Source organism: Urocampus carinirostris, chromosome 12, assembly GCF_059441175.1.
Source record: "Urocampus carinirostris isolate Australia breed hairy pipefish chromosome 12, RoL_Ucar_1.0, whole genome shotgun sequence".
NCBI lineage: Eukaryota > Metazoa > Chordata > Actinopteri > Syngnathiformes > Syngnathidae > Urocampus > Urocampus carinirostris.
In genome coordinates, this window is record NC_142360.1 from 29,685,297 (window position 1) to 29,712,970 (window position 27,674).

Genomic DNA, 27,674 nt, shown 5'->3' on the forward strand with positions numbered 1-27,674 from the left:
TGCGTATAAGTTGTGGCCCAGCTGTTATCCATTAGCACCCGCAAGATCCAACATTCGAGCTTTGTATGTTCCAGATCGAGCTCATATTTCGAATTACTCGTGTAAACGAGACGATTTTCCCGATATTAAATCATTGGAAACAAACGAGTCTGTTCCGTCCACTCATAAGCAGTATAGTGTACAGTGTTCCCCCACTGATCATTTGAAATATGTACCAAGGGATATTTGCTTCAAAGATGCCAGAGAAGCAGAGTAAAATCTTTCTATATACTGAATAAAATAAAGGCTGTCCATTGTTTTTTGGCAAAATAGGTGGCGCTAAAGCACTACAGTGGAGCCTCAGTTTTCGAACGCCTCTAAGTTCGAACAAATCGTTGTTCGACCCAAAATTTCGAGAAATTCTTACTTCGCTGTTCGGTCAAAAATTCGGAGTTCGAACGCCGGTAATGCTAGAGTGTGATGCTGAGTGGTGTACAGGTGTAGATCGTGTAGATGGCCTCCACCCCTCGTGACCAACTGTTATCACGTGCGCGCTTGCCTCTTTTTGCTTTCAATATCGGTAAACGGAGTGTTTTAGCCCCTAATTATGCCTCCGAAGAAGGTCGGTGCAAGAAGCACAGTTGCTACAGGTGAAAAAAGAAAAGTTGTTCGTACAACTATTGCCTTTAAGAAAGACATAATGGCTAAATATGAAAGAGGTGTGCGAGTTTCCGATCTTGCTAGGGGGAAATACAGCATGCGCCTTCTGCTGACCACCACAAAGGTAAGAAATCCTATTCATAATTCTTTTCTTTTTTTTTTTTACTCCTTCGTGTTAGTGTAATCTTTCATACGGAAGATTACGATAATGCGAACGTACGATTAGCCTGGGTTAGCTTTATGATTCGAAGTAAACATTCAGGGTGTTGGAACGGAGCCCCCTTTCCAATGAAGCGCTAGCCACTTGTGGTGCTAAATTACTTGTAAACGACCTTATTTTTACACGTTCATGTTAGCGTAATCTTTCGTACAGAAGATTACAAAAACGCGAACGTACGATTAGCCCGGGTTAGCTTCATGTTTACGTTAAACATTCAAGGAAAACATTCAGGGTGTTGGAACGGATTAAAACGATTTACATTATTTCTAATGGGAAAATCGATTTCGGTGATTGAACTAATCGGTTCTCGAACAGGGTTCTGGAACGGATTATGGTCGAGAACCGAGGTTCCACTGTGCTTGTATTCAAAAGGGTTTTGGAAAGCTCTTTCGGTTACTTCCACATAGTTCACACTAGTGCCAAAGTACTATTTTGTCCCCCAAAAATGCTAATTGGACAAGACTAGTTTCAAAATCTGCAAAAATGGACGCATTCTCGGCTTTTATTTTCCTTTCTTTCTTCTTCGCTTTTAAAACATATTACAAAAAGGGATGGGGGAAAAAAACAGGGTTTTTTTGCAGCTCTGAAGTCCCCTTTGTAAAACAAGTTGAAAGGACAAAAATATCGTATAGGAGTCAAATCCTCGGCATGTACTGTTTTCCAGACTTTAAGGCGCACTTAAAAAAAACCCAATTGGCCAACAATTTGAAAGTGCACCTTAGTGAAGGGTTCCCACAGATCCTTAAAAAGTCATAAAAGGAATTGAATTCATTATTCTAAAAATAAGGCCTTAATTGACGTTTAAATGTTTTAAACGGAATTGTCAAAGGATTTAAAATGTCAACACAAAAATGGAGTAATATTTATCAATTGTCCACATCCAAGGAGTATAAAGCTGTTGTTTTATGATACTCTACTCAAATAGCAGTACAGTGGAACCTCGGTTTTCGGACGCCTCTCAGTTCGGACAAATCGGTGTTCGACCAAAAATGTCGAGAAATTCTTGCTTCGCTGTTCGGTCAGAAAATTGGAGTTCGAACGCCGGTACGCTAGGGTGCGATGCTAAGCGGCGTACGGGTGTTTTAGCCCCTAATTATGCCTCCGAAGAAGGTCGGTGAAAGCAGGACAGGTGAAAAAAAAACAAGTTGTTCGTCCAACTATTGCCTTTAAGAAAGACATAATCGCTAAATATGAAAGAGGTGTACGAATTTCCGATCTTGCTAGTGAATACAGCATGGCTAAATCTACTATCAGTACGATAGTAAAGAATAAGGAGGCTGTGAAATCGAGTGATGCGGCTAAGGAAGTTAGCGCTATAAGCAAGCAACTGCCGCTAGTTTTGGAAGAGGTTGAAAAACTTTTGAGGATTTTTCTCTCCCCACCGTCCACCACAAAGGTAAGAAATTCTATTTACAATCCTTTTTTTTAATTTTTACACGTTCATGTTAGCGTAATTTTTCGTACGGAAGATTACGCTAACGCGGACGTACGATTAGCCTGGGTTAGCTTCTTGTTTACGTTCTTGGTAAACATTCAGGGTGTTGGAACGGATTAAAAACGATTTTACATTACTTTTAATGGGAAAAACGATTTTCGGTGATCGACCAAATCAGTTTTCGAACAGGGTTCTGCAACGGATTATGGTCGAGAACCGAGGTTCCACTGTATTACGTTTTTCAAGAAGTTTAACACTGGACCAAAATGTAATTTTTCAAGCACCATGATAAAAATACTTCATTAAAGTAGCAGAAGCGTTCTTTGGAATTGCTAGTACTCTACCAGTTTTGACTGAGAATCAATGAAGTACTGTAAACATCCTTTTAAATGATCGTTTGTCTTTTTTGATTGTTTCTCTTTTTGTTGACTTGAATTTGATTTCAAAGGGCATTCAAAATATTTAAAAGTCTTGAATTTAAGGAACCCTGTTACAGTACATCTAATAATGGTAATCGACCGATGTAGTTTCAGTTGAACTATGGGGGAACACCGTAAATACAAATGTCCGTCGGTAAGTGGTCCTAGCGAGTCTGCTGGCAGCAAAAATAAAATAAAAATAACAAAAATGAAAGGAAGAAAAAAAACACGACTGCGAAAAGCTCACAATGCACATGTACATGTATGTACACTCTCCAGTGTTTGAAGCGGACCCTCCCGCGGACAAGGGGAGACACTTCCTGCGCAAACTCATTCCCGAAAGAGGTCAAGCCCCTCTCCAGGGTGGGGGAAGGGGGCTCTATATCGGGGGGGCGGGCGTGGCAGTTGCTGATGTTTCGGGTGGCCGAGGGGGTCCCGAGGGAGACGGCCGGCCATTTTTGTTTGTGGCGTTTCCGCATTTCTGACCTCGAGCGCAGCCCCCCGCTTCTCTGCTGCCGGGTTGGGGGGGATGGGAGTTTGAATCCTTGGAATGATGGCAAATTACAAAGGGGAAGGCCGGTTTAGGGGGGGTGGGCGGCTGGTCAGGGTGGTCACACGCTCATCGTCATGGTTGGAGAGTACTGCAGAGGAAGAGTTAGAAAATCACATTTATGCTTTTTGGGGGAAATACTTTTAAGCAAAAACAATGGGAACAATGCATGTACTCAAATAATACAACCAGGGTCTGTACACCTATTTCATAGGCAAATTAAAGCTCTTTTTCCCAATTTTTCCAGTACCATATAAGCCCCAGTGTGTAATATTTGACCACTAGATGGAACTGTGGTGTCTGTTGCAAGCAGGGGCCAGTGCCAAAGAGCACAGGGTGGCAGCTGGATGCCGGCGACCTAAGTGAGAATTCCACTTTTTAATAGCAATACAAATTTCTGGACCTAGGATTCTTTTATAAATTTAACATTGGTTCATGTGTTTTTTTTGCCTAGTATTCTAATCCAGGTTATTTTTTTTACCTAATGAGATTTTTGGTCATTTTAAAAGAAGAAATCTGGTGTCAATCATGTATTCTACGGATCCACCAACATATCTGTGATTTACTTAAGCCTTTTTTGAACTGGCGTGTGCATTTATCAAGACATACGATTTTCAGATCTTTATAAAAATTGTGAATACTTTATATTTGTGGATCTGAACAATACCCGTTTTTGAGACAAATCTCTCCCATCATATAGGCGATGGGGATTACATTTCAGTTGCAGAAAGTAATTCCAAATACAATTTACCACTAAGAAACGCTACCGTAATTTCTAACAATGGGCAATAACATCCATCCATCCATTATCTGCACCGCTTATCCTCAGTAGGGTCGCGGGGGTGCTGGAGCCCATCCCAGCTATCTTCAGGCAGTGGACAGGGGACACCCTGAACTGGTTGCCAGCCAATTGCAGGGCACATAACAAATGTCCATAATTGATACGTAATCCTTGCCAAGAAACAAGGCAACAATTAAGAGCATTTAATAGCACTTTATCCAAAATGACGGCTATTTTCAAACTTTGAAAACATAGCATTAAAAGTCAAAGCAATTTTAAGTATTTGAAGCAACCGTATAACAAAAATCACAGGCGTATATTCTTCCTCCTCTGCAAAGAATGACTGAACGGTCTTCATTCAATCCCTCGTTTTACCGCCATTTACTTTTTGCGGTTTCGATACTTCACAGATCTTTATCTTGCATTGTGCTCTGCATTCTAATTGGCAAAACGATTGCCCTGCCCCTTTTCTGCCTTTGCCTGTGAGGCAATAATGTTGCGGTCTGAGTTGTTTGCGTACGTAAAACAGCTTGACAAATCTACATTCGTACGCGCAAATATTTTTCAATGTCGAGTTTCCTTACAAGCCATCATGTCAACAAAATACTCTGGACCCGCAAAAGCACCGAAAGGCAGAGGACGATGCTTTGTTTTTATCACAAAGTGGGACTTCTCTACATGCTAAAAGAATGTCAAAGCATTTTTAAAGCCATGTTACTTGCCCGCTAGTATTAGCATAGTTGCACCAAGCAACATAGCCATCAGTTCAAGGGCTCGCTATGGCTAGCACCTGATGCTGGTTAGCTCAACTCTTCTCAGTGAGCGGAGTCGAAAAAGCCGGTTTTCTAAATAGAGCTGTCCTCTTGGGTAATCCCAGTAAAAGGCGGCGACGCTCTACATGACAACACCATAATTACAAGCCACCAGAGCAGACAAGTCGGTGTCATTTTCAACCTTTTTCTATAGTCCGACTGCCAAGAAAAATGGCAATGACAATTATTTCAAGCATTTACAAAAACACAAGCTAAAATTCAAGGTTTTTCTGACCCTGATAACACAACATTAAAACAAGGATTTTCCAAGATTTCAAACACAAACTCTGAAAAAAAGGTTCTGCAAATGTAGTATTAGATCTGGTGAATCTAAACATCTTAAATCAAATCAATAATGACTTGATAACATGACTAGAAACATAAAAATTGCGAATCCAAGTGACAGTGCCGAGGACGTGACCTACGTTGTCGCTCGGAAATGAGTGGAGGAAGTTCCCACTCAGCTCGCCATCGTCCCTCGGAGTCCCGGGAGGATTGCTAATGCCACTTAAATTGTTTGGAGAATTCTTGAGGACGAAAGAGGAAAACAATTTTAAAAACGAGCAGACGTATATGTATTTTTTTTTAAGGATGCAAAGAAATTCTCTGCTCACACAGATGGCAAAATGTACCTTGTTCATTCCGTCCAAATCACCAGAACCTGAATTAAAAGAAATGACAAGGATGCTTAACATCAGGGGTAGCCACTTAAAAAAATCCAGAGTAGGCCATGGAGTGGTCCTGAAAACAGCTCACCGATGTTGGGTCATTGTGATTTTCTAGGAAATCTGATCGCTAACTAGCATGAGAAATCATTGACGTGATCAGCATCTTTCACTACAATGATCAATTCATCCAAAATTATTTTTAAGTAGTATGAATTATCTGCATACAAATCACTCAGTGCCCTTCAACAAAGCAGATGTTTCAGCGGTTGATATTTTTACCTACTTCTAATAATCACAACCTTGTAAAGCCAAAGTAATAAAATAAGTTGCTATTTTAGAAATGCATGTCAAATTGGTAGCACTTCATGCTTATCAGGAACAAAAAATATTTATCTATACTCGCATTTAAGCTAAATTAAGAACTGTCAAAAAAAAAAACTACTGAAATGAAAAGGTTGGTTTGTATGCGCATAAAACAAAATGAACACATGGGGGCGTAAGACAGGCAGAGCCACCCAATAGCCTGTGGTTGAGCAGTGTCCTCATCCTCTTCTCTTGCCCCATCTCTTCTTCCTGTTCAATTGGCGCGTTCGAATCGTATTTGAGAGGGACCACATCTTATTATGATTACCGTAAATTCCGAACTATAAGCTGCTACTTTCTCCCCAAACGTTCAACCCTGCAGCTTATTCAGTGATGCGGCCAATTTATGTAATTTTTCTAACAGCCGCCAGCAGGGCTCGAGTTCAAGGCACATGACGCAGCTTACAAGCTAAACGCAATCGAGCAGTCCGATAAAGAAGGAAACAGAGCTACTAAACGCAATCTTAACCTTGCGAGCGTGTTACTAGCGTGTTTTGGAATAAGGGCGAGTGGGACGACGTCTATATGACAAAGTCTAATTTCCATACTAAAGGAGGACAACTTTGATGACGTCAATTATACGGAGGAAGATGAGAATGGTTTACCGTGATTTCTACATGTACGGTATGTTTTTTTAACAGACCCGCTAACTGAATTGCGAGCGTGTTCTTAGTAGCGTTTTGCTACCCTTCACAGGCACGGTTTAGGATGAGTTATAATATTATTAAAGCTTTGAAAACTCTCTCGGTGTACAGTCTTTCTTTGTAAATATGTGTAACCATGTATAATATGTATTTGCAACTGTATATTTATGTAATGTATTTATTTGTATTTATCTTGGACACTTATTCTGATAAGTCTTGCACAGGCTAATATAAAAGAAGGGGCGTAACAAATGCAGGGGATGACGGGAAGTGGGAACCGGTAAAGGTGAGTGTTTGTGGACACGGCAGACAATAGTGGATATATATTTTTCCCACCCTTACCTTTGGAAATACACTTTTTTTCCTTGGATTATTTTTAACGGGACCTGGACTCTGCATCAAATTTTAACTACCGGTATCATTTTCCATTCATTTTGCCGGCTGTGATTATTGAACTGTGTACTGTATGTTCAGTTAAAACCGCGGGACTCAAAGTAGGGTTTGGGTCAATTTTGTGATTGTGTTTCATATTATAATGTGGGCGCATGCGGCTTATATACAGGTGCGGCTTGTGTGAGTACAAAAGCGGTTATCCTCTTAAAATGTGGTGGGTGCGGCTCATAATCAGGTGCGCTCTATAGTCCGGAATTTACGGTATTGCCCTTTTTTTCCCAAAATAACGGGTCCCGAGAAACTTTTTGACTAAGAAAGGAAAAAACTGCCAGAGACGATTGAGTTGAAGATGACATTATTGTGATTTATGAAATTGGTGTGCCACTATCTGCCATCGAAGCATGGATTAAAGGTAAAATGAAGTTAAAATTGTGTTATTTTAAATCTTGATTACCAGTATATTGATTGAGGTACACGTTTTATTTATATTTTGGTACATATTTATTTAAGTACGTCGCAATTTTAAAGCGGTTTTAGGGGTCGGCTTGTAAGCAATGTAGGCTTAAATGAGAGTATATAAGGTAGCTCTCAGCTTCATAAATATTTTGGAGGGCTCGTTTATTTTTCATTCCACAAAACCAAGTGGATGAAAAGAATTAAATACTCAAAATCCAGAGTCGTAATGCTTTTGTTACCTAGCGACCCGTTCATGTGGTGCGGTTCCATCCCAGCCATGGCTCCCAGGGGTCCGTCGGAGCCGGGGCCCATGGGGAACTGAAGAGGAAATGCAGTTTGTGGGATGTCGTTGCCGCTCTGAGATCGCAGAGTGTTAAGAGACCACTTACGTTATTTCGATTGCCGGGTCCAGTGTTGATCATGGTGTACAAGTTGTCGCCAGAGTTGTTGGAGTCTATTGCAAAAATGAGTGAAAATGTAATTAGAAATAGGTATAAATATAATGAAAATAGGTGAACATTAAAGTGGAACATTAAAAGCAAGTTAAAAGCACCTGCAGGGCTGGGCATGATGGGAGTCCCTGGTGGTCCACCCCCAGATGCTCCCTTCAGAGAACACAACAGATGAACTCAACGTTAGCGAAAAGTCACATATTTGGAGAAAAAAAACATAATATATATATGTACAGTATACACTCACCCCATATGCGCCAGGGGACGGCGATGAGTAAGGCATCTGCAAACAAGAAAAAAACACTCGTTACGGACCAGACTGAAACACCAATCACATGTTGTACACAGAAGACGCATTATGCTAACATTGTTAGCTAAGCGTGACACAAAACACAGCAATTGCCTTCAAGCACATGGAGCTTTCTGAGGGGTAGTGGAAACTTAACTACAATTTGAAACGGTGGCGAGTCTGTGAGTTTGTGGTTACTTACAGAATTAGCGTTGTTAGGATTGGGCCACGGCCGACCGGTCCCCGGGCCCCTGATGGCAAAAGCAGCGTTAAAACTTGACAGTCATGGTCCAGATGGAACATTTTTGTGATTAAAAGATGAAAAAAAATATAAGCAACAAATATTTTAGACACACCCACACAATTCAGGGATTTCCTTGAAAATTAAACTATACTGTAATTCCTCTTTATTTAGAACTTCGCAAAAACTTGTGCATCACCGTTTGAAAATGTCTCCGCGATCAATTTCATATTGCAGTGAGCAGGGGCCAGCAGAGCGCATTTTTATCTAGCCTTGCAGCTCTAGTTTGATATTCTGTCCACTGGAAAGTGAACTACCCTCATGTAAACTGTGATTCATTATCCCCAATCCAAAAAATGCTGCCAGCTATGATCAGAAGAGCTCTTTTTGCAGTCAATGTATTCTGGTCCAAAATAACCTGCTCTTATGCGGTTGCAATCCATTATTCCCAATTCCATACTGTTGCGAACAGGGGCCGGCGGAATATGAAAAGTTCTGGCCCGCCTAAAATGAATGAATGAATAAATAAATAAGTAAAGGTCTTGGGGCCATTGTGGTATGTATAGATTGTATTGTTTTGGCAGTGGGACAGTAAGACAGCAGAGTTGTAAGCGTGTCTGTGGCACAGTTCAGAGGTCACGGGTTCAAATCCAGCTACCAGCCTTCCTGTACGGAGTTTGTATGTTCTCCCGTACTTGCGTGGGTTTCCTCCGGGCACTCTGGTTTCCTCCCACTTGCCAAAGACACGCATGTCAAGTTAATTAGCTGGTCCAAACTGTCCTTAGGTGTGAATGAGCAAGTGAGTTGTCTGTCAGCGTGTGCCCTGCGACTGGCTGGAAACCAGTTCAGGGTGTCCCCTGCCCACTGCCCGAACTGGGATGGGCTCCAGCACCATCACGACCAAACTGAGGATAAGCGGCCCAGATAATCGATGGATGGATGTTTTGACAGTAATCCATAATCCCCCGTCGACTATTGCTGTAAGCGTGGGTCGAGAGAGTGAATTTGTTTCAAAAAAAGAGCAAACGTGGGTCCGCAACCCATTATCTCTGGCTGACTATTACTGCGGGCAGGGGTTGAGAGCGCATGTTATGAATGGGGTGAGAGGGTACTCACAGGATTTTTGCATATTTCCACAATTACCTCATTTACCACAATTAACGAGGGATTTACAGTATTATCAACACCTAATATATGGTTATTTCAACGCCTGGAAGCAACTAGAAACATGTGATACCCTCATATATGAGTGGGAGAACTTTATTTTGAAAAGTATATAACACAATTTCTAATGTTTTATCTATTTATCCTCATGGTGAAAAACCAAGGGGAATTTACAGTATTGCTGTAGTGTGTCGTCATGGGGGTTGGAACCTTGGTGCTTTACGGCGCGAGTCACTTCCGCCCAAATGATATCAGTTTTACAGATAGGTCTATTGTTGATACACTAATGATTTACACAATTGGTATTGTCATGTGTTTAGCAATATTTCTGACCATTTGAATGTAGGGAATGAGTGCTTATTTTTGAGTTTTTAGAGGTTTATTGAGAAAAAAAAAGTTCACTCAGTAAGTAGCAAGTTCAATTTTACCTCTTTGATACAGTGTCTTTTATCTCTGGTATCGACGTGCGTTCGTTTGGAGTTGATAGTTAAAAGGGTAATTATAAGGGTTATTTTATTGAATACTTGTAATAGGATAAAATGTACTAGATTAAGACATGTGGGACTTTATAAAGAGACATTGTTTATTAATACTTTGTTTAGATATTTGACTTGTCTTTGGAGAATGTTTGTTATTGATTATTGTAAATAAAACTACATCAGTGGATGCAGTCAAGCAGAGTGGTCCACACAGCCTCATTCCAACACACAATCTCCTAAGTTTACAGAAAACATATGGGTGAGGCCTTGTTGTGTGGTACCCGGGTACTCGGGGACCTGTAACAAACTAAATTCTTCAAATAACTTCCAATTTACAAAAGTGGCTTTTGCATAATTTAGCTTGACACAGAAATTTAATAAAAACCAAGTAATTAATGTTCGCCGTTATTTTTTGGATGATATGTAGTTTGTATTATGTACATGAACTGGACTTGTTTCATTTATCTGTGGGAAGTTTGGTGATTTAACAAAGTATGTGAGAACATGTGAGCCTGCCCCCTTATAAATACAGTCACACACAATATGATGTTGTGAGTAAATATTGCAAATAAGTAAGGTATAAGTGTATTACCGTCAGCTTTGAGACACATATAAAGCTAATAGAGTGGTAATTATTCATACGCCATGCAAGTTTAAAATAATCTTTGACATGTTTAGAAATGAATGCCTTGACAAAAAAACAAAATCACGCGTTCCACTCTTTATTAGTCCACAAGGGATTCGTTTTATCATTTTAAAAACTCGCGCAAATCCCTCTCTCAAATTTTTAGAAGAACTTACAACACCATATTTGATTCAGATGTTTTTAAATGGAAACAAAACACATAAAACATGACAAAATGTAAAGAAAATAAATACATAAATAAAAATGACGAGTACAAGTCCTAACTGACAGAAATTCGCCACAATGCTCTGGGCGCTAGTAATAAAAAAACAGCAATGTAATGCTTAAATAAATTAAAGCTTACATGTTGACTCCTGGCATGCCGGGACCCATGCTGTTGTGAGGGGGCCTCATCCCGCCACCAAAGTTCTGGAAAGGGGGAAAAGAAAACACACTGACAATACTCACCTAATACATGAATCTGGGGTATTTATCGCATCTCCTGCATTAAATGGGAGCAGACTTATAGTACCGTATTTTCCGTACTATAAGTCGCAGTTTTATTCCCCTACTTTGGCCGGGTGGGTTGCGTCTCACTCTCTAGAGAGACTTCTGTTTGAAATGATCAACACCTTTTAATATCATTTAGTTCTAAACTTTGATTACCGGTACTGTATACAACTTCAGATGTCATTTTCACAATAAAACCGCAAGAGGCAGCTCTAGGCCTGTGTTGGTCATTTCAACCTTGACCTTGCCGTAGAAGCGGAAGGAGGAAACTTTCGTCTACCACCCAAGTGAAGGGAGTTGTTAACTGGTAAAAATGACACAGAGGATGAAGATTTAATTCGATTTTGGAGTGAAGCTGTTTGGTAAGCAGGTTTTTTTATGCTGCTGTTATCTGAATAACTCTTAAGTCACGTCATTACTGACGAATTCGAGCGTGTCACTTACATGTAACAAAAGTATGAGTGGGTGGATCCCTTAACCACACGGGTCGTAGGGGAACCATTTCCTGTGGTGTGTCTTGGGCAAGTGCAGCATCAATCCTTCTCCAGGGCAACATTGTACACTTACTAAGCCTAATTTACCTTATCTTCTGTTTTGAAATGCCTTTCAAGTTTTTGTATTTATTTTATTCAGCCAGTATAAACCGTAAACATGATGTATACAGGAAATCATTTGACACGAACCTCTCGACGCGACGTGTCGCCTTCGATCGGTGCCGGTTTTTTAGACCCAACTGCTGTGTTGGGAGTCATTAGGTGACCAAACTCCCCAATTCCAACCCTTAATGCCGAGCACCAAGCAGGGAGGCAATGAGTACCAATGTTGTAAGTCATTGGTATGACTCGGCCGAGGCTTGAACCAGCGACCTCCCAGTCTCGGAGCGGGTGCCCTACCACCTAGGCTACCGAGCTGGTATATGTATGTTTTTGTTGTTGGGTTTCATCAAAAAAATTGCGCCCGCAAAATAAATATTTTTTTTTTTGGCTAGTGCGACTTATATTCTGGATCGATTGATAGTCCGGAAAATACGGCACTAGTGGTGTCCTAATCAGATATTGATATCAAATATTTGGCTTATTTCATTCCCAACAACACATTATTAAAATTATCTTATTATTAAGACATTCACTGTGTGGTTCTTTTAGTTAAAAAAAAATCAACAGAACTAGAAAAATACTATTTTAAGAAAAAATTTAAACGTTACAGGGATTATGTTGAGAACCAAATTTAGTTACAAGAATTAAATCATTTAATTCAAATAACAGTGTTTCCAATTCAGGTAAACCCTCCCCAAAAGTGTATTAGGCCAATATTGGGAATTGGAATACCCTGGGCTGCAATATCAGCAGTATATCAAGTGAAAAAAAGGTATTGTGACATCCCAAATGATCACACTTTCTAACTAAAACCTCACAGCAGTATATGAAAAGTTGGGGGAGTTTACTTGTGGGCCAGGCCCCATCGGCCCCATCCCTCGAGGGCCGCTCATTCTCTGCATCGGCCCCAAGTTAGGATGACCTGGCGGCAGAGAGGTACTGGATGTGAGAGGAAGAAACGACGCAAAAGACTACCGGCCTCTACCTTATGAATCACATACTTAATAGAGAAAGATTCTGACCTTGTGGTCGTGTTGGGTCCATATTAGGCAACATGGGATGTGGGCCCGGCCCTCCGCCTGGTGGCTGCATGGGAGAAATGCATGACTTGACTTCAAAATGTGAACACATTTTTTATTTATTTTGCACTAGCAAAACAAATATTTAATATATTCTCCTCCTGTTTGTTCGTTTAAGCCCTTACCTGGTTGCCCATCCTGATGGGGGGGCCCCTGGGCCCGCCGGCGAAGCGAGGCGACATAAAGGACTGCGACAGAAACGAGACATCTGCATCAGATTTCGATTTCAAACCCAAACTCCTTCTGCAAGCGCTGAAGCGGCGAGAAGCATCGTGCCGAGACAATAGAGCGAAAAGCAGCCGGGTGCCCCGAAATGACCGCAGACAGCAATACAAGGAGGTAAGGCCCGAGAGGGAGAGGGAGCGTTACCTGACTGTGGGGTCCCATCATATTGTTAGGGGGAGGAGGCTGAGGGTGAGGAGAGCCCTGGGGACCGGGAGGACCCTGTGGCGTTGCACAAAATGACAGCAAAATAGAGGAAAAGGGGGTGAAGAGAGAAAGGGGGGGTAGGGCAAAGACAGACAGAAAGGCAGGGTTACTGCAGGGCAGAGGACAGTTGGAGAGCAAGAAATGCAAAAAAAAAAAGAAAAAAAAAAGCTTGCAATGGTGTTCAGGGAAGCTGAGCAGAGAAGAGCAAGCGTGTGCGACAGAAGAGGACGTGGGCTTTCTCGCTCGTCATTCAAGGAACGGATGGGACCTGTTATCAACGTTAATTCCCCCCCAAAATAACCGCATCAATTAGCTTCACTCACAACATTTAGTGCTCTCGCGTACTCTGGCAAGCTAACGCCGCTGATCTGAAAGAACGAAGGGATCCGATTTTGAGACGCTTCCAGCGGATTCCGGTTCCAGTGTCTAAATGTTTCTTCCCGGAATTGGCATGAACACAGATACAGTGATTTTAAAAGTGCCCTCTTGTTCTTTTATTTAACCATAAAAAAACCCTCATGAGACATTTTGTTCCGTTACATTTTTGACGGGCATTCAGATTGTGATCAAAATTTTTGGTTACAAGCTAAGAAAGACTAAAAACGTCCTCCATTTAAAAATGTATTTGCGCAAATGGCACCCAGTTTAAAATGTAATTCTAAAATAACTGATGTTGTTACTATGTTGTTAACAGTTTAAGTCTAGGAAGTATGGTTAATTAGTCAGCCAACCACTAAAAGTATCCTTTTACTAGAAAATCACAATGACCCAGCACTAGTAAGCTATTTTCAGCACAGGTCTGTTGACTTCAGCTGTCCTTGGGTAGCACCCTGCCCACGGGCACCACATTGGAGACCCCAGGTATACAGAATAATTGTAATTATTTATAATAATACTATAATATAAATACATAATATTCAAAAATGATTCGCAAATTACACTAGGGATCAAAATTAGCGAAAAACTTGTGAAAATTTGAAATAATACCATCCTTACTGTTTCACTGTTAAATTTCATTGTTTGTGTCTACATCATGGCACGACAACACTTTTTTCACAAAAGACAAAAGGCTTTCCACAAAAAAAATATTTTTCAGAATTTGCACTGATCAAAATTAGAGAACAATGACTTTGGCAAGGAAAAAAAATCAGAATGTAACAACAGTCAGGAATAAGTAAGACGTGTTCAGGCCTCTGCCGCGAATGACTTCAGCACATCTGCGGCCACAGGATGGCACTAGCCTTTCGTATTGCTCTGGTGTGATTTTGGTCCATTCTTCTTCCAGCCTCCTCCACAGTTCAGTGACTGTAGAGGAAGTTTTCACCAAGGATTTTCAGACTTCTCTATTGGTTGAGATCAAGATTCTGGGTAGGCCATGCCACTAAATCAATGTTTTCACCTACAAGGAAATTCTTTACCCGTTTTGCTGTGCGACATGGTGAATTGTCCAGGCCGCAGACTGATTGTGTGATGAACGCAAGTAAGAAACCATGTGCTATTGAAGAAGGTTCTGATACACAATTGCATTCAAACGACCATGTTGCTGTACAAGAGGCCCAACTCCTCCAGCAGAAAACATGCCCCAAACCTTGACACTTCCTCCTACACCTTTCACTGCCTTTTTTTTCCTCTCCACAGTTTGGGTTTAGTCTTTCTCCAATGTGTTGCTGAGCATAATGCTTCCCATCAGACCCAAATAAATTACATTTGCTTTCATCACTGAAGTTAACTCTGGACCACTTCTCCTCAGTCCACACAACATGCTTTGCAGTAAAGCTCAGTCTAGCTTTTTGATTGGTCACTCCAATGTGGGCCCTTAGTCCAAATCCTCTAAAACAGCGAGACAGATCTTTCCCGTGGTCAGTACTAAGCTGGCGAGCAATTCCAGCTGTCGTGTGGAAACAATTACCCATTGACATCCTCCACAGCGACCTGTCCTCTCTTGCATTTGTCTTCAGTGGGCAACCAGCCTTCTTGGGCAACTTGAATGAGTTTGTAGTTTTGTAAAGATTCAATATTGTTAATATCACAGATTTGGAATAACCAACTTGTCTTGCTATGCTGAAAGGGTCATTCGTTTGATTTGAATCTGGTCAATCTGCTGCTGTTAGCTTTCCGTGAATTTAGAACAGCCTATCATCTTGCAAAGTCAGTGAAACAGGCAGTTAGAATGCCAGTAAAAGAGGAGTCGACAGATAATCAAGAAATTGGCACCATGTGCTAGATTATCACCATTAAGTGGGAGGCATCTAAAAGTGTTTTCTAATTTTGATGAGTGCATGTTTTGACAAAATACATTTTTTTTGTTGAAATGCCTAATCCATTTTGGATAAAGTGCTGCGATAGCATGATATAGACACAACATAATATCCTTAAACGGTTGAGCATTGAGGATGGTATGTTTTCAGAATTATTCAATTGTCTGTAAATTGTTCCCCAAAATAAAAATGTATTTTTTTATTTTATTAAAATTCTTACTTTTTGTTCAGATGTATCAATATTTATGTTTTCTATTAGGTTATTTTTGCATATATTATTGTTATCTATTGCAATTTGCTTTTCGTATTCAATGTATTTTTATTCGCATTTCATTTCGTATTTACATGTATTATATACACTTTTCTTTTCACTCTTGTTTATTCTATTCATCTATGGATTTGTTAATTTTGGTCCTGGACCTCAAGAAACGCAGACAAATATTTTCAAACTTACAACAGGTTAACTTTGGCCTTTTGCTCTTCGCAGTATCCCCGATGCATCAAGCTCCACGAGATATCGATTACCATCATACTCCTATTTCTCCATTAGAGGAAAATGGCCGTGCCACGCCTGCCTGTTTACAGCACCAGGCTGGCCCGCGCATACTAAACATCAATGACGCTTAATACAAGTTCGCAAAGCGGAGTCAAGGATGGCTGCAGGCGCTAGCTCATCTGCACTCGCTGGATGCAAAACAAAATCAGAGTTGGCAATTTGGCTTGGACAAAAGATGACATGTTTTGTTGAGCTAAATTTGCAAATCCCTCTTTCTGTATGAAGCCACTTTGGAGCACATTTGATCGGAACTTATGATACACAAATTCTACTATACATTTATTATGCATCATCAATTATTGAGGTCTCAATCGGATTTTTGGTACCCTAATTCCAATATTTCCGGTATACAGTACACAAACACACAAAAAAGGGAAATTAAGAAACTGATCAGATATAGCTCTTATGTGTCCATTGTTTTTTTTAATAATTCAAGTCTTTGACAAAACACCTTAATTTCAAAAGTCACAGAATGTTTTCTGAAGTGTGAAACAACTGCACTAACCAAGCTAAGTTTAATGAACTAGTTGAACACCAAACCACGCTCAATGACTCAATAAGCATCGCAGCAAATTTTGCCCTGACACAAAAACTGGAATACAATGAAAACGTCACAAAATTAGATCACCACGTTCCCTCTTAGATCATCTTTATTAGATAACTACCTAAAGGTTGCTGTTATTTATCTGTTGACAGTCATGTCGTCAGTGCACGCCAAAAGAAATGGAAGCCATTAAAAAATAGATTTACCAAATTGATATGGTAATGAATGCTGAATTGGCAGTAATAAAGCCATGCGTCAGTGTGGTGGACAGTGAACTGACCTGGAAAAATCCTGGTCCAGGCATGGGTCCTCCTGGCATGCCATCACCAGGGGGCATCCCTCCCATTACCGGACTGGGGGCTGCTGCTGCACTCTAGATCATGGAGAAGACAAAAAGACAGGTCATTATGAACGTTTATTATTTAGAAGTTAGCTATTTTTTGGAGATTTTGTCTTTTTGAGAAACAGCTATGAGCGTCGGATGAGAGGACATTGGGCACAACAGTCCGAATTTCATAAGAAAACTGCATTATCGTTTGGAGATCAAAATGTTACAGGTCTAGAATTAGAAAGAAGACTTGTGGGCTCCCTTATGTAGTTCTCAGTACTACACAGTGCCCTTGAAAACAAGATTTAAAATGAAAAATCAAGAGTTTTAGTTTTTAAAACTAGAGACTACGTCTTGCCACGCATTGAAAAAAACATTAGTTGACCAGAAATGTGCAACTAATCAGTTAAACAACAAGCATTTGATGATCAAGTATGGTAATCAGCAACAATTGATCTAATCCATTAATCATTTACTGCAAAATTCGGACTATAAGCCGCGACCTTTTACTCAAGCTTTCAACCCTGCGGCTTATGCAATGTTGCGGCTAATTTATGCATTTTTTAACGGCCACCAGCGGCACTCGAGCTGTAAGGGTGAGACAGGTGAAATATATGTGTCAAGGAAGACGCGAGTTATATTTAACTTCGGCTTCGTGCATGAATAAAACTAGCATGAACAAACCCTTATGATGGAAAAAGTGTCAATCAAAAGGGGAGGGCTCACTACCATATTGGGAATAATTTTACGAGTCTGTTTATTTGCAAACGGAAATAAACGGATTACAAGAAGCAACGTCCATCGAAGCAGAAATGTATTGAGCAAATTTATCGGTCCGCAATATAGTTTATTTTGGAGTAAATATTTTACACGGTTGGATTTTACAGATTCGCCTTGAGGTAACGAAGCCATTTTCGTTAAAATTGAAGACGGCCAGGGCACGTTATGTTGAGTTACGCCGGCTTTATAGTATTTGGATACCCTGTTTTATACTAATCGTGCCGTTTCTCTTATGAGTATATTTTGAAATCCCAAGAGTTGAGCTTTCCAATTATATGTGGCGTGACGCGTTTCAGTGACTTGTGACGTCGTACAGACACGTATTTATTTATCGTAAGTCCGGCGGCCCACTGGCGGAACCTTAAGGGGTTAGCGTACCGTATATTATTAAAACTTTCTGTGTATCATCTTTCTTTGTAAATATCCCATGTTTCAATGTGGACACCTGCGGCTTATAGTCAGGTGCGGCTTATGTCTGTACAGTGTTCTCGTTTGCCAGCGTCCCCGCGTCCTAGACACATCATTTTTGCTGGGGACGCATAGTCTCAAATCAACGCGCGTCCCCGGGACTCAACCTTTTTGCCACAAAATTGTCATTATTACCCTATGACTTTTTTTAAACAAAGATTTACTGCACTCCAAACTTTTCTTCAGGCAGATCCGCCATTGTTGTTTTGGTCTCGCGGTTCGGGTTTTCGTCTGCACGCCGATCTCGGCCAAGGAGATCTCGTTGTGTAGTGAAAGGAAGTCAGTCTTTTTTTTTAAGAGAACTGGCTTTTTTGGCTCAACTCATTAAAAAGACTCTCGAACGGCTCACTTGCTTTGATGATTGATATTACGAATTATGTTGTATAAAAAAGTTAAGAAAAAAAAAGGAAGTATAAAAGGAGAAAATAAAAAAAAGACAAGTTTGTGGTTATCCCTTTAATCGGTATATTATCAACAATAATTTTCAAAAAAATGAATGAATAATTTGATGATTAAAACTGAATGAATATATATAGATTTGTATTATATATTTGTCGCCGATTTACGATTTCAACCTCGATAACACTAAATTTTAGGGACCCATAGATCTCTGTTGGGACCCATAGATTTTTGAGCATGCAAGTCCCCGGGACCCATCACTTTTCAGAGGTAAAATGAACACTGTCTGTACATAAAATGTTTTTTTCTTTACAAATGTATTGTGTGCAGCTTTTAATCAGGTGTGCTCTATAGTCAGAGTTTTACGGTAAATATATTTTGGCTCAACTAAATCCTCCACATACTCAGAAAAAATGTGTGTACATATTTACCAGTTCTAATCTTGAAGACTGAACCTTTTTAATTTTGAATAGAAATCAAACATTTCACTCATGTTGAAACTTGGAATTTACTTTACAGGTCACAATCTAGTTCAGGGGGCAAAAATGTGGTGTCTGGGGGCACCAGTCAGCCCCTTAAAAACCCCCAATAGCCCGTAGACTGGTCCTGAAAATAGCTTACCAGTGATGAGTCGTTGTGATTTTCTAGGGATTCGTATTTACTAACATATGTTGAATATTTTCATAGTTTAATTGAAAGTGATATTTTGGGAAATAAATGGTTTTGGCATGGCACAAGTGATTAGCTTTATTTTGGAAAATAATAATCAATATTTTTACTCTTATTTGCTAAATCTGGAAGTCGATGGTGGTTGAATTCGCAGAACCCAAAGCTGTTACAGATTAGTAAACAATTGTTACTAACGACTTCATTCTAGCATGTAATCAAATTAATCACGAGTGATGAAAGACAATTTTTATGCACGTGCTAGAGTAGGTGTGGTCGACCCGGTCCTGTTTTTATGCAAATTCAACCCCTTAAGTCAGGGTTGGTCGACCCGGTCCTCCAGGGTGGGATGTCCAGCATGCTCTACTCCATTACAGGTGATTCAAAATACCAAGATAGTTATTGAGCTTCTGTACAGCTTGGTAACAAGCTTATCATTTGTACCAACTGAGATGGAGGAGTGAAACCTCCAAAAACATGCAGGACAAGCAGCTCTCCGTTAACCAACCCTGATCTAGACTGTTACATTTGCATAAAAACCAATTCAAAATTACTTATTCTTGTCTGGAGATTTTGTACAGAATCTATTTAATCAATAAAACTTTTTTTAATAAGTGTGTCAAGTATTTTTATGCATAAAATACCTAAATGTATTTATGTAAAACACGCACCTCTAATTTCTGATTTAAAAAAAAAAACAGCATAAAATTTTGTTTCACTTTTTGCCACCTAAAGCATTGTAAATCACACATGTTGTGTCGAAAACTATCACAACAGGATTTGAACCATAATCGCGACGATGAGAGCACCAATTCTTAACCACTAGACCACTGGGGTTAAAGATGACAGGATAAGGCATTAGATTTGATGTCATTGTAACACTACTTCTACTCACAGTACTATGTTGCTGAATACAAGATGATTAAAATCATGTATTGAAACAAAAACAGACTTTGAAAGACATTAAATAAATACGTGGTAAATTTTATTTTGCCATTGTATTCATAGTTTATGTTGTCAATAACTGAATTGAATCATAGTCCCATGTATTCAACAATGTGGTACTGTAGAAAATAATGTGATGATGAGATAAAAGCCAAAGCCTTTTCCTATACAATCTATACCGCTAGTGATGTAGTGGTTAAGAATTGGCGCTCTAACGTGTGCACTCCGGGTTAAAATCCTCTTGCATCAAATGTGGTCCGCCATATTTTTTGACTGATCAATTTTTGCTCGGGTACAGTAATGTACAATCGTAATACCTAATGTGTAACGCGCACCCAAACTTGGACCCGAAAAAAGGGAACGTTTATATAGAATAAACGCGGTAGATTCCAAATTGTAATTGTTCAGATTGACTGACAAAATGTACATAAAAAAATGTCCCTCCTATTGTTTGCAGAGGTGTCTTGAACATAACCCTGACAATAAACGCTAAATTCACAGTTCTTGGAGATGGGTTCCTTGAGGCCAATCCTGAAACCTGCCGGTCCTCGATAGTTCATGAGGTCAGCATAAGCAGGGACTCTGTGAGTCAGTGGCTCCAAAGTGCTGCTCCGTAGAGAGGCACACAGAGACGATTTCCCGCACCAACCGCAGACCTAATCCACTAATGTGCCATTTGCTTTGGTCACACACTCCTAATTGCCTGGCTGCTTCTTCCTTGTAGCAAAGGCAACATGAGATGAGCTGAAGTTGTTTGGCGCTCTTTTTTTTGCCTCCATGTTGGTGGCTTATACAGCAAGCCAATGAGGAGCATTTACGACGGCGATAAACATACGATCGGCTCCACTTAGATATGCAAACGTTGCCTGGAACCCTCCAGCAGTAAAAACATTACTGGTCAACAGCCAGCTTGTATCGACTGCCCCTCCCCCTTAATTATATCTGCGCAGGCTGCAACTGCACGGACGCTGTGAAATACCTCAGCCGGGAGAGAAGTGAGGCCAGGAAGGTGCCAACACCTCCGTGACGGGCAAAACAAGTTATCGGGCGAGAAGAGAGAAATTGATATGATTTTGAGAGAGCCTGCAAGACCTCATCAGTTTGATGTGAACAAAATACAAAGTAAAATAACTAAAAGGACTCCTTCTGGTTGAAAAATATAAAAATATTCTCACACAGATCAACATCTCTCGGGAAATTTTCCCAGAAGATAGGAACCTGATGAAAGTGGCATCATAGAATTTAAATACCGCTAGGAACAGAAAATTGATTCTACTTTATGTCTTGTGAATTACTTTTGTGGGTAAAAAAGTTTTTTTAAAAGGTCAAAAAAAAGACCACACACACACATATATGCGAGCAAGATTTTTGTCCTTATGGGACTCTTGACGGTCCTCGTGTCTGGACCTTGTGACCCAATGATGCACTGCCAGTAAAACAGCCATTGCCAATTTTCTATGCTAGCTTTTTAGCTAATTATCTTTCATCTTAGATCAAAATGAACAGTTCACTCTTCCTTTTGGTGCTTAAGGTCTTCTATGGGGATTTATGGGCCTGGCAGGCTGCCAAGGCCATTATGGATCTTTTCCATTCACCACCATGTAAGACTTCTCTCTGGTAGACCAATGCTGGCTTTATTTTCCATTTAAATTATCTCTATCTTTGTTAAACAGATCCAACGTCCCACAATGTGTTGAACTGAGACAATTTTAGGCATCAGCATAGCCTTCATTTTCAAGTTTAATACAGGATGATAAGGGTTGTGTTGTTTTTTTTACGACAGTATTAAACATTGAACAATAACATGCATGTAGTGTAGGATGCGGTTATTTCTCAAAGAAATTAAAAAAAACAGAGGATTTTTACAAACAATGACAGCTTAATCCTGGAAATAAACACAAGACACATATCTTTTACAGAATGTGTCAATTTGACCAAGGGTATTCTTTTCATCCTACACATAGTGTACACTTTTTTTTTACAGTATTTTATAGTTTTAGTCAAAATTTGTCATAGACCCAAACCCCTTTGTACCTTTACATCCCAAAAAGTGTATTGGTTTCACATTATGAATTTATTGTTTTATGTCCACAATCAGTCTTCAACCACCCTACTCCCATTTAATTTAAAACGACAACCTAGAAAAAATAGAATATGGTCTCAAACCGAACAAAGACAGTCTCTCAAGTACTAATTCATCCCTCTAAAGGTGACAGATGTGTTTGGAAGGCTGATGAAACGAGCCCAACGGAGCTCTCAGCCCAAATGAACGCTGCTGTGAAACAGGAAAGAGGGCAGATGTCTCAGACCCGCCTCAGGCTATGAGCTCTTGTATGAAGCTTTCCTAGGGGGCCTCTTTAAGACAGACAACCCCCTGCCCCTGAAAGGCTGAATTTAGGTTGTACAAGGCAAGCGGACTCAGAACTCACCAGCAACCTGCCTGGCAAAAGCCTACAGACACTCAAATTTAGGACGAGGTTAAAAAAAAAAACCACTCACACAAAAAACAAGAAGAGGAGCAGAAAATGCAAGCATAGGTGGGTAATAACAATGACTGTGTTTCAGTTGTGAATCACTTACTGGTTTTCCACCTACTTAATTACTACTTAAGGATTCTATACCGGCAAAACAAGACAACTCTTTCTTTAGCTAAATAAAATCAAAGTACATTAAAATAGCAGTAAATAACCATCGATACAATTTTGTGAACGAATAAATACATTTCAATATTAAAGCGGTGCATCTTTTTTATATTCTCCAATCATGTTGCTTCTCTGAGAAAAAAAACAAGCCACAGGTCCATCTCCATGCAATTCTAACTGTGTGCCAAATCTCCCTGGAAACAAGATCCATCTGCTTAGCACAATGCACCTTCCAAGATTCACTGTAGGATCTAACAAGGTAAAGTTGGGGGATTTGATAATATCGGTTCATGAAGGACTTACACAACATTGTGATCTCAAAATATTGAACTATTGTTAGACCGTCTTTATTTTGATTTTAGCGCATCATTTTGCAAACACAGCCACTGTTGCCAACAAAATAATTTAGGAGCCAGTGTTAATTCACAGACTTTGAAGACTAATGCCAACAAAGTGAACACGACTGACAGCCTTTAATGCTAGTATTTACATGGAACCCAGTTCAGAAAGAACATTTCCTAAAACGTCGAGGGTCTCTTTTAGTAAAACATCAAGAAACAGTCAGAAATGCCCTATTAGTCCGCCCAAATTTGTAATCACAAAAATATCAAGACCACTGAACAGTTTGAAATCACCCACTTCTAAAGCGAGGGAGTAATATGAAGATAAAGAATATATGCAGACAAGTATTGTTCTTTTGTCTTTCAACCTGCACTGATATGTGGTTTGCCTTCAACATTTTCTCCAAAGAGCCAAAGCAAAAAAATCTAAATGGAATGGATTGCATCTTGAAAAACCTGAAAGTCGAGTCCCTCATACGTCATAGTGCTACATTAGCCTAACCTCATGTAGACATCAGCTGTTCTCTGCGCTCCTTGCAACATTGCAAGGTATCAGGGGTGACTCTAAACACTGTCTTTTTGGATTGAATAAATACCACGAAGAAGAAATGTTTAGGGAGACCACCCAATTTTAGGACCCAAACCTAGCCAGATCCTAACAGCCGCGGTTCATCCGCGAGGATCAACAGTGCATAGAAGGAAAAAAAAGTACTCGTGTTTAGCTTGTAAATGTTTAACCATTACTCAACATCGTAAAAGCTATCCGACTGGGCTCCTTCCCCCGAGCCCCTAGTTTGATCCTCCTGGTGGACGCCAGGCATATGGCACAGTGGTACCACTCCCCTTGGTTTTCACCGATCCAGCACTCACCTCCCGTGACAGCCATCAATCAGCCGCCGACGCCATGGCGACGGGGCCCCTCAGGGGCAATGAGCATCAGCGGTGTGAATACACCAGGGCTTTACGAGCGCAGGCAGCTAGCGAAGCGACACGTGCAAATGCACCTCCCCCACACCGAGACAATGGCTCTGCTCCAAGTATTAGGACCGTCCACGCAAACACACGGAGACTGACCCCCCCTCCCGACATCTCAAAATGCACGTTAGAGCAAAAAGGAAACCGCAAGATGTCGGGGAACGAAACACACACAAGTCTGAAAAGCACCCACAGATGTTATACATACATCACTCTCCCAGATCCCACATTTCCCCTTCCATGCAAATGTATAGGTGGCCACCATCCCTTTACCATTCTCAACATTTTTTTTTGCATCTGATTGGCTTTACCATGGACCATAAGGGTCCAAATTTTCTCTTAAGTGGGGCCGCATACAAAAGGCTTCTTAGATTTACAGCCATTTACCATGCACACCATGCAACATGTCTTTTTATGTGCCAAAAACCCAGATAGCCTTTATAAGTTTAGTTTCAAATGAACAAATATGATTGTAGGAGAAAAATTACGTCAAAGTGAAATGAAATGATCTGCATTTATATAGCGCTTTTCAAGTCAATGACTTCCCAAAGTGCTTAACAGTGTGCTCCACATTTCCCAATAGCGGCCTTGCAGCCATGTAAGGCGCTAACCTGCTTATTGGGGGTATTAGGAGTTCAGTGTCTTACCCAAGGACACTTCGACATGCAACACGGACGAACCGGGATTCGAACTGGGATCCCAAGATGAGCGCTCTCCCTCCTGAGCTACTGCCCCCCGAAATTAAAAATGTAATTGATAAGTTTATTATTTTTTAAATATTGGACACCAACAAAAGGGGATTTCATAGGATTGCAGTTCCTTGCTTTGACTTATTGCGCACTGTTTGTTGTTTTGACGCATACATCCATTTTGCTGTAAGCCAAACAAGTTGCCGTTCTTTGATTACCACACCCACTAAAGCTGATTTGCTGAAGATTGATTAAAAAAATATGGTTCACGGGAGGGCCTTGGAACGGAGATGGATTTCTCTTATCTGAAGGCTTCTCTCCCAGTCCTTCTTGCAAATTCAAAATCCATTGATGTTGTCTCTATTTCTTGTGTCTACTATAGTTTAAACTTAATGGTTATATAATTCATTTGCATTTTTTTGAATATTTAAAAAAACTTAACATGTAAAAAGAATCAAAGATTTAGCATATGGTGTGGGCTGGTAAAATTGGGGCTCAAATAGATAGAAACACAACATTCAATATTTTTTTTTGTACTTTTTTTAACAGGAGTTATGGAACCACTAAATGGTCTTAAGTTACCCAAAGTAATATTTGCTTCTGTCAACATGGCGGGCAATTGTGTGGCTTTCCAGACAGCTACCTATCGTTTCTGCATGTGTTCATTCTATAGCTGAAAGTGCCTCAGTGCCTCTCCTTACCCGCATATGAGAACAATACAGTACATTGAACTGCCATTTTTGAAAAGGAGGGAAAAGATCAAACACTTAAAATTTCCCAAAACTTGAAGTGTTCTTTGCAGGCCAACTCCTGATAAATAACAAATTTAGGTTTGCAAAACAATGATGTCAAACAGATAAAGAAAGACAAGAATAACACAATAGCCTGCAAATTGAAAAACAGCCAATTTGGAAAAGTGACATTTTCAAGCAAAAAAAAAAAGTATGGTGATAACAAGTAATGTCATTATTTAAAGGGCAGCACGCTGCCATAGATGCTTTCCAAGCTCTTAAATGTCCCGCAAGATCAAAGAGGCACATTGCCGTGACAACTATCGGCTGGGAGACAACCCCACCAGCATCGCCATTTTAACTAAGAAAACCCCCCCTGTTCCCGTCCTGCCCGATGAGCCAACCCCCTCTCTCCTTAGCCCAAAGATCTTGCGAGTGGTCGCCCTTTTTCTGCTAATGCCGGAAAAGTGTTTTCATTGACATTTGCCCACAGAACAGAAAGAACGACTGCAACAGACAAAACGTGACAAATGTGGCATTATAAGCAGATTGCACATTGTGCATCACATCCTGGATCTAATAACAGACTCCTTATTCTGCTAATCAATGGAGATTTTCTATTGCAGGTTTATATGCTTCAACGTGCACAGACAGGTCTGACTCGGGATTCACTGACATCAGCAACGTTTTCCCAGAAACCAAACAAGCTCCTCCGTCGGGTGCGTCACTACCACGCAGAGATCACAACAGAGAAAAAAGCGGCGCAACGTATTGAGGTATCGCAGTGCAAAGCCAAATCTTACAAATAAAGACAATGGAACTTAGAGAAAGAAATCCCTGTAGAATATGTTGTGGAAGCTCAAAAAGTATAGAATATTGTCACAACTGAAGAATAGAAACAATGATGAATCAACCTTTTAGATCAGTTTATTGCTCTGATGTTTGATTACTACTGTATTAATAAGTGTGTAGCGCACATTAATGTACAACACTCAACCATAATATGTTATTTAAAAAACGGTATAAAATTTTGTGTTACTTTTTCTCAGCAGTGACAAATGTTGAATATATGTGCAGCCATGTTTAAAATTGTTTATTGTCGATGTTGACCGGTTGAATAAATGGTGCCCCTACCACCCTAGTGGTTAAAGGATCCACCCACCCACCAAACAATGAACACATTACAAAGTATTTATTTAATGTCCGTCAAAGTCCGAGTCATCATCAGATTTACAAGTTGTTTCTTTGTCATACTTTTTTGGGCGTTTTTTTTTTATATCTTTCAGGACGACTTTCCGTTTTCTCCATTCCCTAACATTGGAATTTGGAATGGTTAATGAAAATACAGGGATAATAAAATAAAATATTAGAATAGAATAGAATATACCTTTATTGTCATTGTTACAAAATGGGTTAACATATTGTGACAACGAAATTGGGCATGACACTCCAGTTTTATACATTATGCCTTTTCGTACGTCATCTATATCATAGGTGGTCTAATTATTAGGATTCGGCGCTCTTACCGCTGCAAAACAGATTTAATATCCGTTTCCTCCGATGTTTTGCAATTGTGGTCAGCGATATTTTTCGATTGATGAATCATTGAACAAAGACGGTAATGTACTACCGTAAGACCTTGTGTATTACGCACACACAAACTATTTTAGGTAAAAAAAATGTGTTATACACAAATAAATATGAAAAATCATTCCATTCATAACAGAATAATCACAATTTAGCAGTGAAGAACAGCACAAGCCCAAATGTGTGCTGCGTTTCTCGGTCCAATTGACCAAAAGGTTAAAACTTAATTCAACATTAGGGGTTCATCAAACACGCATATTTTGGTTTTCCCAAAAAAAAAGGCCTTTTAGGAATGATTCTGTTTGACGCCAGTGATGCTTATCACTGGCCGTGGCTCATTTTATACTTAAGCAAACATTGCAGTCTTCATTATGACGCAACTCACATAGTCGTGGAAGGCTTTGGCTTCGCTGGAGTGGTCACATGTCTCTCTCCTCTCCGGCGCAGCGCAGTACAAATCCCAGAATACACTGTGGGGGGGACACGGCGAAGCGAGATAAACACAGAGCCCGTAAACAAGC

The 27,674-nt window shown here is 40.1% G+C and overlaps 1 protein-coding gene across 7 annotated transcripts in view; it reads right to left on the reverse strand.

Moving 5' to 3' along the window:
- Positions 1–2,618: 2,618 nt before the first annotated feature.
- ssbp3b (single stranded DNA binding protein 3b) overlaps positions 2,619–27,674 on the reverse strand; it is a 29,268-nt gene continuing 4,212 nt past the window's right edge. The window contains exons 4-18 of one of the 7 annotated variants that reach the window (XM_088349079.1): positions 27,539–27,623; positions 16,883–16,975; positions 13,185–13,259; positions 12,941–13,003; positions 12,759–12,822; positions 12,585–12,658; positions 10,995–11,059; positions 8,324–8,372; positions 8,080–8,115; positions 7,934–7,985; positions 7,770–7,834; positions 7,620–7,698; positions 5,489–5,517; positions 5,282–5,383; positions 2,619–3,354 (exon numbers count right to left, since the gene is read on the reverse strand). In XM_088349079.1, the coding sequence (XP_088205205.1) occupies positions 3,325–3,354; positions 5,282–5,383; positions 5,489–5,517; positions 7,620–7,698; positions 7,770–7,834; positions 7,934–7,985; positions 8,080–8,115; positions 8,324–8,372; positions 10,995–11,059; positions 12,585–12,658; positions 12,759–12,822; positions 12,941–13,003; positions 13,185–13,259; positions 16,883–16,975; positions 27,539–27,623 (961 nt within the window). In that variant the 3' untranslated portion in view covers positions 2,619–3,324. Of the gene's footprint in view, positions 3,355–5,281; positions 5,384–5,488; positions 5,518–7,619; positions 7,699–7,769; positions 7,835–7,933; positions 7,986–8,079; positions 8,116–8,323; positions 8,373–10,994; positions 11,060–12,554; positions 12,659–12,737; positions 12,823–12,940; positions 13,004–13,184; positions 13,260–16,882; positions 16,976–27,538; positions 27,624–27,674 lie in introns of all 7 variants that reach the window. The other 6 variants (XM_088349077.1, XM_088349078.1, XM_088349076.1 and 3 more) reach the window with 6 other exon arrangements.